Below are 13782 nucleotides of genomic sequence, written 5' to 3'. Positions count from 1 at the left end.
AATTAAAATCTCCAGTCATCACCAAAAGCTGCGAAGTCGCTGTCGTGATTCGCCGTAACCGCTCGCAGTCCAGCTGACTAGAGGGCGACATGTAGGCACCAGCCACTGTGAAAGTGAGCTTACCTTTCTTCACTGTCAGACATAGGTACTGGTTTTCTTGGTCAGGTGGCACTGGATGGTGGACATACGTAAAATCACGTTGTATGAAAACGATGATCTTGCTGCATTGTCCGTAGGTGGCAGACATGAAACACTCGTATCCGGACACTCTGATGTTAGCTGATAGGGGCTCGCAGATGGTGATGAGGAACTGATTCATGAACACAAACTGTCGAAAGTGTGACATGCGAGACTTAATTCCTGTTGCGTTCCACTGAAATATCGACGCCTTCCGGACCTCTTCACGAAACGGCAGCTTCTGGAGAGCCATGATTTCAACCAAGAGCTGCAAGTACTGAACTCAAAGTGTCCAGCACCTGTAGTGTGCTTTGCGCAGACGAATATTTCGGGTTCTTAAGTATAACGCGAATGGCATTCATGAGCGACTGCAGAATGTTGATGATCTGGAGATCATCAGCCGGCGTCGCTTCAACAGTTGCCTAAGCCGTCAAGGTCGGTGTGTTTTGAGGTAACTTAGCAAGGTGTTGTGGGGGGGGGTCTCTCGGTAGCTCAAGCCATTCTTCAGGAGGGGCGAAGCTTTCCGCTTTGTTTGCTTTCCTTGTATCTGTATGGGTGGGGCTATGTGTTGATGCTGCAATCCTTCTGACGGCAGATGGCGTGTCACTATCTGCAGCTGCGGTATTTCGTGAACGTTTTTGGTGTCCCTGCCGACATCGCCGAAGAGCGGCAGCAGCCTCTCGATGCGTTGAATTCTCTCGCACCATTCGTTTGAGGATCGCGAATTCCTTCCGCACCCGCGGACAATCCTTTCTTGACGTTTTCTGAGCACTACTGCAGTTAGGGCACTTTAGAACATCTGTGCTGCAGGTGTATCCTAAATGGGACTCATAGCACCGTGGGCACACGACGTTGTTCGCGCTGACACCCTTTACGCGGCCAATCTTGCAGCACTTGAAACAATGGAAGGGCTTCGCTACGAATGGTCGTACCGGTTGGCTGACATGTCCTACTTTGACGTGGAAAGGAAGGCTGTTTCCTTGAAACAAAGCCTTCACACAGCGTGTGTTTCCCAGTCTGAAAATTCTCGTAATGAAAGTGCCTTGTGTCGTTGGTTTGAGCAGTATTGGCAAGTTGTCATTGGGGATGGCTTTGTCGACGTCATAAATGACGCCCGCAGTACCATCGCCGCCTGTAGGGATCTTCGATCGCACCTTTACACTGTTGATATCGCTTATATTACGTAGGCGTTATAGGGCGCTGCGGTGTAACACGTCAACTGCTAGGACGTTTTGGGTCAGTTTATTCTCACGCCTTTAATTTCTCACGCCTCGAGCAACGAAGAGAGGACCTGCCTGTTTAAGAGCCGCAAATTGGTCGCCGCGTCCACGGGCATGAAGAGCACAGTGTGCGGCCAGCGCTGCGGTGCACTCTTCATGGTAGAAGCACTTGGCGACGAATATGCCTGCAGTAGTCTTTTTGCTGATCTACTCATGACGACTTTGAAGTCATCGTCCGACGAGTCATAGTTGTCCGATCATAACTCAGTGGCCTCGCTGTCTGTATCGCTTGACGTGCTTCCACGTTTCCTGGACGTTGTCTGACCTGACGGCTGCGCACCGGGAAGGTCCTCAGAGATCTGTTCATCCATTGCCGCAAGGAGGGAGCAGCGCAGCTCCCAGAAATGCAGGGAAACAAAGTGAGAAAGCAGAGACAAAGGTACAAGCATTCTGTCAAAGATTCACCATTCAGAGGCGTTGTAAGAAACACTTGAGGTCGTTCGTCGCTTTACTTAAAGGACCAATAATGACGGAGGTTTCATATATGCAATAAGGGCCACTTTATAATTGACGCGTACAGCAATTATATCACCTGTATTTTCATTATTCGGTTTAAAGATATTTGATTTATTTGATCTAAAAATAATTATTGAGAAGGAGAAGTAGACGGAAAGCCAGCGAGGCTAGCCAGTTCTCACACCAGCTGGCTGCCCTGCGCCGGGGAAAGGGGGTAACGGGAGTAGAAGATAATAGAAAAGAGATATTACAAAAAAAGAAATAAAAGTAAATAAGGAAGGAAGAGCAAAGATAAAAGAGAAAAAGGAAACGAGAATACGGCACTACTTAAAGTCTGCCTCGTGGACCGCTGCTCCGCACGACGCGCGACGTCCGCTGCGCTGAAGGCGGTCTCGGCCAGCATGCTGCCTACGAATAATGCGGTTCCTCTTCTCTGGTCTCATCAGGGAAATACGCAAGGAACGCAGTTCACATTTCGTTGAATAGGAAGCACGTTGTCAGTGACGAGTGATAAATGTTTAGTCACTGTAGGGTATTTATCGCATTTGCAGGAAATTACTTGTTCAAGCATTATACACAACGGGTCATGCTACCATTAATCGCAATTGCCCCAGAGTCCAAAAAGGACTGCACATTGCACCAACTTCAAACAAGATGAAATTGCGGGAAATGTGAAATTTTTTTTTTTTTTTGCGATGTGTTCACGTTCCTGGCTTAAATATAAGCGTTGAAAATAATTACTCAACCCTCCTCTTTTGCCTCTTCTTACGCGCCTTTAGGAGTTGGTAGCTAATTTATCCGGTGTCCTCGATAAACTAAACAAGGCACCTTATATATATTGGCTGAAAATAAGAGGCACATTAATAATATTAATAAGGGGAAATGAGACGTCCACTCAAACGCAGCTAAGTGATACAAAGGAAACCCTTACGGGTTCCTCGAAACAAAAGCATCGCAGTTGAAGAAAAATTCGTCCTGGTCCGGGTCCTGAACCCGGGACCACTGCCTTTCCGGGGCAGCCGCTCTACCATCTGAGCAAACCAGGCGGCTAGCAGATGGCAGGGCGAAGTCGAATTTGTCAACAACTTGGAGCCAAGGCAAAAGTTTGACGTAATATTTCTGCAGAAACCCGCAAGGTGTACAGAGGTAATTAATAAGCGGGAATGAGACATCCACCAAAACGTAGCTAAGTGCTACAAAGGGAACTCATGCGGGTTCCTCGAAAGAAATTTAGGTTCCTCGAAATAATTATGGATAATATATAGACGAGGTTCAAAGCGTGTGCAATTGTTCTTGCTTTTGCAATAAATTACGCATAAAATTGGCCCGAAGCGTTATGAATGTGTGCTCTACGAGCGCCGCGAAACTTAGCCCACTGCGCTGGCATAACTACGAACTCCACCGACAGCAAATCTAGCAAATGTGAGTGCGACGCTACGGCAAATTTGTGTGCGAAGTTCAATCCATGTGAATCGAATACAGCCTTTCTGAATAATTCTTTTACCATGCGTTCGAAAGCGCTATATGGCCACCTTACGCCGTTTCCTAGTGTCCTGAAGTAACGCTATGCTATACAACGTTTGTGCTTCGCTAAAAAAAGGTGCACGTTATGATTTATGCGTTACCGAAATTCAAATCGCTTAGGTTAATTACGGCCTGCGCAGTAATATACGTACCCAAGGGCTCTTGGGGTTATATCATTGAACAGCGCTTCATTCAACGCAAAGCCGCGGCGTGGGTAACTACAGATGCCACCAAGATAAAATTTGTTTGTTGAAATTGTATGCGAAGATAAATGCGTGTGAATCAAATAGAGCCTTTACAATAAATTTCGTCAGCAACAGTTGGAAAGTATCACGCTGCCGTTATAGGCTACGTTTTTCAAGTCCCGAAGCAACTCTGCCTTGCATAAAACCCATATGCAATACAAAGGCAAGACATTTCACGTGCAATGTGTACCGAGATTATAAAATTTCTGGCACAGCTAGTAACCTTCTAAGTAATTTGGAAACTCCTGTTCTTTCTTCAATTTTTATGCGCTATACGACGTTTGCCCGGTTAGCTCGGGGAAATGAACGAGGCACCTTGTCCGCGATTGGTACATGAAAGTAAGGCGCAGATAATCAGTGGGATGTGTAGGCAAAGTTGCAAGTGGGTCGCGACCTTTGCAATAAACTACGTATGCAATTCAAGCTTTCCGGATCATTATAGGTGTTTCACGAGCACACCGAAGTTGTTTTCCTGGCATAACTATGAATGCGACCGAGATAAAATATAACGAAACCCGCCGTGGTTTCTCATCGGCTATGGTGTTGGGCTGCTGAGCACGAGGTCGCGGGATCGAATCCCGGCCATGGCACCCGCATTTCGATGGGGGCGAAATGCGAAAACACCCGTGTACTTAGATTTAAGTGCATGTTAAAGATCCCCAGGTGGTCGAAATTTCCGGAGTCCTCCACTACGGCGTGCCTCATAATCAGAAAGTGGTTTTGGCACGTAAAACCCTATAATTAAAAAAGATATATAACGAAGATGGCGAAAGGTAATGCCAAATCTGCGTGCGAAGAGAAATGCTTGTTAATTCAACAGTGCCTTTGATAGGAATTCTCACGTAATTGTTTGTAAATATCATACAGCCGTTATCATTTATGCTTACCGATGTCATGAGCTAACTCTAAAAAAATTAAAGTATGGGGTTTTACATGCGAAAACCACGATCTGATTACGAGCCACGCCGTAGTGGAGGACTGCAGAAATTTGGGCCACCCGGGCTTCTTTAACGGGCACCTAAATCTAAGTACACGGGTGCTTTCGCCTTTCGCCGCCATGGAAATGCGGCCGCCATAACCGGGATTCGATCCGGCAACCTCGTGCTTAATTAGCAGCCAAACACTATAGCCATTAAGCAACCAAGGCAGGTCGTGAGAAAACTCTATGTTACACCAAGGCTACGTTCGGTGAAAATGGGAGACATGTTAAGTTCCGTTACGTTCCGGAAACGCGACTGAGTTTTCGCTGACTGCGCTCCAATCATGCTGGATTGAATCATGTCGATTGAAAACGTGTGCAGTATTTGGCTGCAGTAATTGTGTGTGAGAGAGAGCTGTAAAAGAGATGAGAAAGGCAGGGAGGTTAACCGGAAGATAGATATCCAGTTTCCTACCGTGCCCTGGGGAAGGGGTAAGGAGAGACAGAAATATCTGAAAACAGTGGGAGAGGAACACCCCCCCCCCTCCCCACAGACACACACACACGCACGAACGCTTGCACGCACGCACGCACGCACGCAGAGAGAAAGGAACCCAGGAGTGTCACAGTCGTTCAAGCAAGTCGCTTGACCAGAGAAACCTCAATAGCGCTTTCACCGCCTTCTGATGTGAAGGTCGCATCAGCCGGCACTCCAAGATCGTCTGCTGAGAAAGCTGCCGGTAATCGAAACATGCCAACGCCGTCACGAGCGACTGTCTCAGGGAGCTGTAGCGAGGACAATAACAGAGAATATGTTCGAGTGTTTCCTCGCTGCCCCCACTATCAGCGGCAGCACTGTCAGTCATTCACTGCGGCAAGCAGATGGATTTGTGAAAGGCCCTCCTAGCCATAGTCGGCAGAGAATGGTTGTCTCGATTCGAGATAGTCCAGATGGAATGCGTAGTCGGAGGGCTGGGTCCAGGCGGTGAAGTCGAGTATGGCGGAAACCTGGCGTGTTCCACATGGATCGTTTGGCATCACGTGCTAGTTTGCGAAGTTTGTTGCTGCGTCAATTCTTGATAGGGGGATGGGTTCCTTCTTAGTGAGCCCTCCTAGCAGCTTCATCGGCGTTTTCGTTACCCTTGATGTCGCAGTGGCTTGGGAGCCACTGAAAAGTGATGTCATGTCCTTCCTCTCCCAGCTGGTGAAATAGCTGCCTTATTTCAATCGCAAGTGGGTCTTGTGGTTCACGACGTAGAGCGAATAGCAAACAATGCAGGGCTGCCTTCGCATCGGTGAATGTACTCCATCTTCATGGTAGATCTTCACGCATCATGCGAAGTGCGCTGTGAAGTGCAGCAAGCTCCGCAGCAATCGACGTTGTCCGGTCAGATGTTTTACACTGAATGGTCACGCCTTTTTCGGGAAGGATCACAGCGCCTGTAGATCCACAGTTGTAGAGCCATCAGTGTAAATCTGGAGATGGCCCTTGCATATTTCGTGCAGCATGAGTAGAGATAGGTGCTTGAGAGCTGGCGACGAAAGTCGTGCTTTCTTTCGAATTTCCCGTACTTAGAGTCGAACTTGTGGGCGAGCCACACACCAAGGAGGTGCCAGGAGCCTCTCGGCAGGACTATAATCTCTGGGGAGGCGGTCACTGAACGCCGATATCTCCTGGCGAAAAGAGGCCGGTCTTTCGGCAGCGCGGCGAGGTGGTGGAAGTGAGCGCGGGCAACGTGCCTGATGTAGGCTCTGAGCACTTCCAATGTCGTATGAGTTGTTACTGGGTAATCTTGAGCTATTGCAATTGTCTCCGCTGTTGACGTGCAGCGCGGTAATCCAAGACAAACACCGATTGCCGGCGCCTGTGCTCTCTCGATTGTGTGGATGTTACTTCTGCAGGTATTGCTCAGTACAGGTAAACTGTACTTCAGATACCTGAGAAACAGCGTCCTGTAGAGTTGTAACATCACGTTTACTGACGTACCCCACGTTTATTCCCCTAGAAATTTGAAAAGGTGCGAAATAGCCGTTTGGCGTTTCTTCAGCCGGGGCACATGGGGACTCCAGCTGAGGTCTCGTTCAATGAACACCCCTAAGAATGTGTGCGTCCTGTCGTAACATAGATTTTTTCTATTGATGAATATGGCGTAGGACGTCATGGCTTCCGCATAAACGCGGCCAGTGCGCCTTTCTCAGGTGAAATCTGGAGACCTTGTTCGCCAAGATACGCGGATATTGAAGTCGCGGCTTTTTGAAGCCTCGCGCGCACCTGAGAACGTGTTACACCTGACGTTCACATGCATATGTAATCGGCGTACATTGATATCTGGACAGCACTTGGTATGCGTTGCACGGGACCAACAATAATAAGGTTTAATAAAGTTGGACTGAAAACGCCCCCTTGGGAAATACCACGGTGCGTGTAGTGTTGAGAGATGGGACCGCCATCGCTCTGCACATAAAAAGACCTCATGTGTAAATAGTTGTGGGTCAACCGGTACACTCGGCCACCAAGAACAACCAATTCAAGAGCATCAAATAAAATTACGGGGCTTGAAGTGCAAAAACCACTTTCTGATTATGAGGCACGCCGTTGTGGAGGACTCCGGAAATTTCGACCACCTGGGGTTCTTTAACGTGCGCCTAAATCTAAGTACCACGGGTGCTTTCGCATTTCGCCCCCATCAAATGCGGTCGCCGTGGCCGGGATTTGATCCCGCGACCTAGTGCTCAGCAGCCCAGCACGAACAGAATCAAGTATAGCGCTGTTAGCAACATTATCATAAGCTGCTTTTACGTCAAGAAACATGGCGACAGATAACAGTTTACACCTCTTTTGATGTTGGACGTAAGTGACCAGATCGATGATATCAGTGGAGCAAGAGAGACGTCGAAAACCGGCCATAGCGCTTGGATTGACTTTGTAGCGTTCCAGGTACCATTCTTATCTGGCAAGGATCATGCGTTCCATCACCTTCCCTACGCAACTAGCCAGTGCTATGGGCCGGTATGACGTGAGCCCTAGTGGTGACCTGCAAGTTTAGGGAGTGGTAGCAGACGACTTGTCTTTCATTCTTGAGGAACGTTCCCATTCCGCCATCCCTCAGAGTAGGGTAGCCAACCAAAGACACACTGTTGGTTAACATCCCTACCTTCTCTCTTCATTTCTTCTTCGTCCTCCTCTTCCTCCAGCAGCGCATTTCGTGCTTGGTCACCCAGATGGCACAATATGCAGTACCATATGCCATCTGATCCAGGCGACGACGACCGATTACACTAAGCAAGAGCAGCATTGAGCTGCTCGTTGGTGAAAGGAAGTTCCATGCGTGAATCCCGTGAATGCGGCATGATGCTATCAGTACCAAGGGAGCCTGTGTACATTGATTGACCTGCGATCTTCCTGCTAAAATATTGCGCTACCTCGATGTCCTCTCGGCATTGGAAAAGCGCGAGGGCTTTGAATAGCACGCGTTGTTCGGGAAGTACGCGTAGGCCTCCCACGGTTCTCCATATGTGAGAGAGAGATTTTTCGGGGGTCTAGGGATTCACAAAATTTCGCCCGCCGTTGAGACTCCAGTCTGTCCCAAAAATTGTTACTGGTACATTAAGGAATATAGTGAATCTGTGTTCAAGTTCGCGGACCGCTGCTGCAGCAATCCGTACGTGTCACTGGTACTTTGAGATGTACGGCCTTCCTCGAGGACACAGAAATTTGCTGACCGCCAGCGTCGTATGCTAACCTTCAAAGGAACGGCTTCAGCTCTGGAACGTCGGCAAGAGTGAGTACTGCTCGTTAAACAATGCCAAAGGGAGTAGCGCACCGCTTCCTGTCATAGCACATTTCGCGCACAGTATCTATTCCAACTGGCACGGAAACTTAGGCCCATTCTATCAGCAGCGTTTGAAGGATAATGAAATGGGGCCACACTTCAACATATGCACACTGTATACGCACAAGAAATGACGGACTACGCCGATAGCAAACGAATGGCCGAAGCTGGATGCTTCGTGATGGTCCACAAGAGTAAGCGAGTTACTTAGCGATAACACACCTTTGCTACAAGGTATTATGCAATGTACAACATAGCTAAGTTTGAAGCCTTGTACACAGCAAGAGTAAATCAATCGAAACTGAGCACACCCGCGAGCGATTAGGCAGAAAATAAGTAGTGACTTCACCGAGAGCATTACTGAGTCAGAAACATGACAAGCGCCTGCTTCAAAATATTTGCCAAATAAAGAACGAACAGGAAAACACTAACACTGATTAAATTCATGAGTCGAAAGTTTGGATAGCCTGGAATTTACATTTAGCCCCGCTTTTAGAACAAGCATTATATACGCTGCTCGCGCCATGTGGACATAGTTGAATCAGCTCCGAAAGCGCTTTTGTAAGTTCCCTGAAGCTGTGGCTTAAGCTTCGTGTCATCCACCCAGTCATCGTCTACGACATCTCCCGAAACAGAGGTTCGCTAAACCGCACCGGGGCATGCACATCCATTGTAACCACGGAAGCAACGGAGGCAGTTGAGGCAAGGAATGGACGCGTCACCACGTGATCAAACATGGCAGCGACCACGGGATCGCCGCGAAAAAGATCAATATTGTACGAGTGGGCCTACGTACGTACATGGTAGAGCTGTGAAGTAGCTCATAGTGGCACGTGACTTTGAGCATTATTCAAGGCAACATCAGTTATTTGTTTAATCTGCTGCTGCAATTGACGAATCAAAGTTTAGAGAAATAATACAACCTACAAACCGAATTTCTGCGTGTCTTTGTTTTACTTCGCATCGTAGCAAGAGAGATGTAATTCCGTTTCGTCTGCTTGTTCCCATGCCGTGCAGACGCGCGCGCAGAGAGCGAAACTATGTCCTTTTCTACCGTGTTCCAGCGCACGATCGCGCTTTGTTATACGCTTGCGTCTGTCTCGCTGTTCATGTAGCACTGACTTATACCGCTAGTCAGGTGTTTTTGTGCACAGCGCAAAAAATCATGCACTGTGTGAAACCAGACAAACGCAATAGCTCGTGCCAGAGACCGTCCTCGAAAGTGCGCCGCGAAGCAAAAAAGCAAGAGAGAAAAAAATGAAGGTGGGGCCCGTGATGTGTGCGTCGCGCGATCCTCCGGCTCTGGTATGGGAGAACGCAGGGAAGGAGTTTTGCTTTCGGAGGCTAGACGGGGGCAAGTGGAGAGAGCGTTATGTTGGTGGTCACGCTCGCCTCCTGAAATCATGGGTTCGCGTTACTGAAATATTTCCTTCCTCGGCTATTATTTACCCATGTCTTGCGCTAGCTGATTCTAACTTGCGCCTGCAAATTTTCTAATTTCATCACTCCACCTTGTTTATGTAGCATATGATTCGTAAACTACATGTGCTAGTTGTATGCACCCCCTTCTGACACAACTTTTTCTAAGAGCGAAAGTTTGAACAATATGTGCTGCTGAGAAGCCCACGAGCTCACCCATCCGTCCGCCCGCCCATCCACATCTGTCTGTCTGTCTGTCTGTCTGTCTGTCCGTCTGTCTGTCTGTCTGTCTGTCTGTCTGTCTGTCTGTCTGTCTGTCTGTCTGTCTGTCTGTCTGTCTGTCTGTCTGTCTGTCTGTCTGTCTGTCTGTCTGTCTGTCTGTCTGTCTGTCTGTCTGTCTGTCTGTCTATCTATCTATCTATCTATCTTCTGTCTGTCTATCTGTCTGTCTGTCTGTCTGTCTGTCTGTCTGTCTGTTGCTTCAAGTTGGTGACAGAGCGCGTCTGTCGCAGCCCGGGCGCAGACATGAGCCTGGACAACGGAGGCGGCCTTGAAGACGACGCCCTTGAGATCACCTGGCTCATCAGGGCTGCGCTGGTGTTGGTTGTGGCGGGCTTGTGCCTCAAGGCGTATGTGCTCTACAGCAAGCGCGTCTACCGCGGCACCACCACGATGAGCGGGAAGACGGTCATCGTGACCGGCGGCAACGCAGGTGGGCCCGTGCAGCTTGCTTCTCGCGAAGCCAAGTTACAGCCCGCTTTTCTGTGTTTACCCATAATAAGCTAAATAATACATCCTCTGCCCTGTACTGACCTAAGCAGGAGCGGCGTAAAATTACGCTAGGCACGATTTGCGTAGGGATAGCTAAACTCGACCCTTCTGTCTATCCCCCCGAAATAGTAAAACTAAATTTTGGTAGAGTCCTCCTTGCCGCGTATTGCCGCGGTCCAGTAAGCAGATGGCAACCAACGACGAAGAAAGAAATAATATAAGCGATATCAGCTTTTGATTTTGTCACACCTCCCCTACATGGTAGAAGACGCTTGTATTAAAAATGAAAAAGAAAAACAATGGTTAGCTATGCCTGGTGGCTTAAGATCGCGCAGATGTTCCTGAACGTTTTTTTAATGGCTAAATTTCACACTCGTCGCAGCGAAGGAAGAACCAATAAGGCAAACATCAAGAACACGAGGAGGTGAAAAAGTGGTTGCATATCACGCATACAGACGAAGTGGTCAGCGTGAAATCATTTCGTGTGAATGTCACCAGCGTTCACGTTTTACTCGACGTTTCATACCATGCGATGATGGCCCTGCCTGCTCGTGCCTGTGCTCTATTTCCAGCGAAGCATTATCGAGAACGTTGTATGCGTGTTTCTCCGACGTCAAGGACGTCGGAGAAACACCCAGTCAAAATTTCATCATCATCATCCATAGCTCGTTGCGTCGTCCTAACTTTAAGTAGAACCTTTTTCGTAAGCCTCCAGGTTTCTGCCCCGTACGTGAGTACTGGTAAGACACAGCTGTTATACACTTTTCCCTTGAGGGATAATGGCAACCTGCTGTTCATTATCTGAGAATGCCTGCCAAACGCACCCCAGCCCATTCTTGTTCTTCTGATTATTTCAGTCTCATGATCCGGATCCGCGGTCACCACCTGCCCTACAGTGGCGTAGCCAGAAATTTCGTTAGGGGGGGGGGGGGGGCTCACATTGCAGCTGGACCTCCTTAAGAGGAAGCTTTAGCTCGTGTGCCGCATCTAAATACATGTAGAAGGAGAATTCGTTTTTCTCGGCAACCAATGCAGCAAATTTGACGAGGCTTGTTGCATTTAAAAGAAAAACTAAAATTCTAGTGACTGCTTGTTTCGAATTTTTCATTTCGCTTGTCAATTCTTTATTAAAAATTGACCAAAATCGCAAATTTTCAGCGAACGATATTATCAAGTTTAAAACTCTAACTCAGCAATGAAAAATGATATTACAATTCTGTGAATTGCACGTAATAGTACATACACAGCGGAAGAAATTGCTATTTTACACATGAATCTCAAGAAGGTTAGCATTATGGAAATGCGGCTTTCGAAGAACCCTTGTACACAACGTAACCAATTCACGTAAGATACGAGTTGACACATCAAACTTGTCCGCTTTGACTGTTATAATAGACGCTGTTTACAGAACAGCGACATATATACTTAATGCAGAGCTATTAGTTTTTAAACTTCGTGCTTCTATTTCTTTGGAACTTTCGAGTTCTTCAAAATATTTTGAACAGTGTTCAGGCCCTAAATGAAAATTCCGCTTCCAACAAACACTAAAATTTAACTTTCCCTCTCAAGTGCAACAAATTTCATTAAAAGCGATGCAGAGGCCCTATAACGTAAAACTATTCTAATATGTTTTATGAATATTCTAATATATATTCGCGTAACCGCCGCCGCAAGCATCGGGCGGTCACCCGCAGGGTTGTCTGTACAGGCCAATCAAACGCTCTGCTCGTTCATAGGAGGTCACTTTTGTTTGCTTGAAAAACGAATAACATTGCCTACACTGAGCGGCTTGTCTTACCTAATTGGCTGACAAGAGGCGAGGAGCACGCTCAATTGGAAAGGGATTCGATGTGGCCGAGCCACTGCACTGAAAATCGATAACGGGATGAAGAATCTGGTGCCGGTGTCTGCGATTGGTCCGCTTTCCCTTACTTAGCTTGCGGTGGCTGGTCGAAAATCGCGACGGCCTGCAACGGCAGCTTAAGAATGACGCTAAAACGGATCCTCAGCAAAGAAGAGTTGGCAGAACGAGGTCGTAAACGTGCCGAAATCGCTCGAAAACGTTACACGGCCACGCAAAAAGTTTTATTATACGCAAATAAAGCCATGCTCTCCGACAGGTGCCAGTAGCCAGTGCCTGAGCGATTGGCGGCAGCCATCTTTTATTCCTTTCGGCACGGGGCAGCCTGCGGCTATTCAGAAGAAAATTCAATTTTGTTCGGCATAATAATGCATCTTTAACGCGTACACGTCACTTTGACGCGGTGAGTTGTTGCGGTTTTCTGACGTCGAGTGACAGGCAGGTGAAGTGGGTGCAGTCCAAAAGCTTTTGACCAATAGCTGAAGTCCAATGGTGGACAGGCGTCGAATAAGAAATGCCTATTTTTCTTTTGTTCTGTCCAATCATGCATAATCATTGTGTGCACGTCGTTCAAGGCATTCATTGAAGATATGATCTAAATATGCCCACCCCTCATGTAAAACCCCAAATGGGGTATTTGAGGTACCAATAAATAAATAAAATAAATATCATATGAAAAGCTGTTGCGGTTTTCGTGACATCGCGTCCCAGAGAGGCGACCTGGGGGTGATTTTGACCATTCGCGTAGAGCTGATTGCAGAAATAGAACAGAAAAGTTTGGAATCGTTTTATGTTATAGCGCCCCAGAGGTTATCACAGAAAATCGTGTCTGCGTTTTACATGTATTCGAATAGTTGGGCCCGAGCTAAAGCTTCCTCTTAAGCAATTTGTCTGGGGATCAAATACATGAATAATAACTGCGTTGTCATTGCCAAGGATGCTGCAAACGAATTCTTGAACGCTACGAACTATAAAAACAAATAAAATATGTATTGTTTCACACAAGAATATACTTGTGTGTGCCAAAACTTGTGCCCAAAATAACTGATATCAACGCTTCCATGTTTTTTGTATATTTAATAAGTAAACAACATATCACACGAACATTAGAACTATATCAGTTCGAAACCAGCAAAGCAGTGCATGCCGCTGATATGATAAATGTAAAGGCCATGAAATTAAAAAAGTTGTTGAGGACAAAATGCTAATGAAACTTTGTCATTCAAGAACCTTGTTTAGATTCGTGTACATATGCAACGGCCAGTGAAAAATCTCAATGACGCTGTCATTTGTTCCA

The 13782-nt window shown here is 47.2% G+C and overlaps 1 protein-coding gene across 4 annotated transcripts in view; it reads left to right on the top strand.

Moving 5' to 3' along the window:
- LOC142570801 (retinol dehydrogenase 12-like) overlaps positions 1–13782 on the top strand; it is a 193872-nt gene that overhangs the window by 29545 nt on the left and 150545 nt on the right. For all 4 annotated transcript variants that reach the window (XM_075679126.1, XM_075679124.1, XM_075679125.1 and 1 more), the window contains exon 2: positions 10366–10565. In XM_075679126.1, the coding sequence (XP_075535241.1) occupies positions 10379–10565 (187 nt within the window). In that variant the 5' untranslated portion in view covers positions 10366–10378. The remainder of the gene's footprint in view (positions 1–10365; positions 10566–13782) is intronic.

Source organism: Dermacentor variabilis, chromosome 2 (assembly GCF_050947875.1).
Source record: "Dermacentor variabilis isolate Ectoservices chromosome 2, ASM5094787v1, whole genome shotgun sequence".
NCBI classification, from domain to species: Eukaryota; Metazoa; Arthropoda; class Arachnida; order Ixodida; family Ixodidae; genus Dermacentor; species Dermacentor variabilis.
This window is presented reverse-complemented; position numbering and strand designations above follow the sequence as displayed.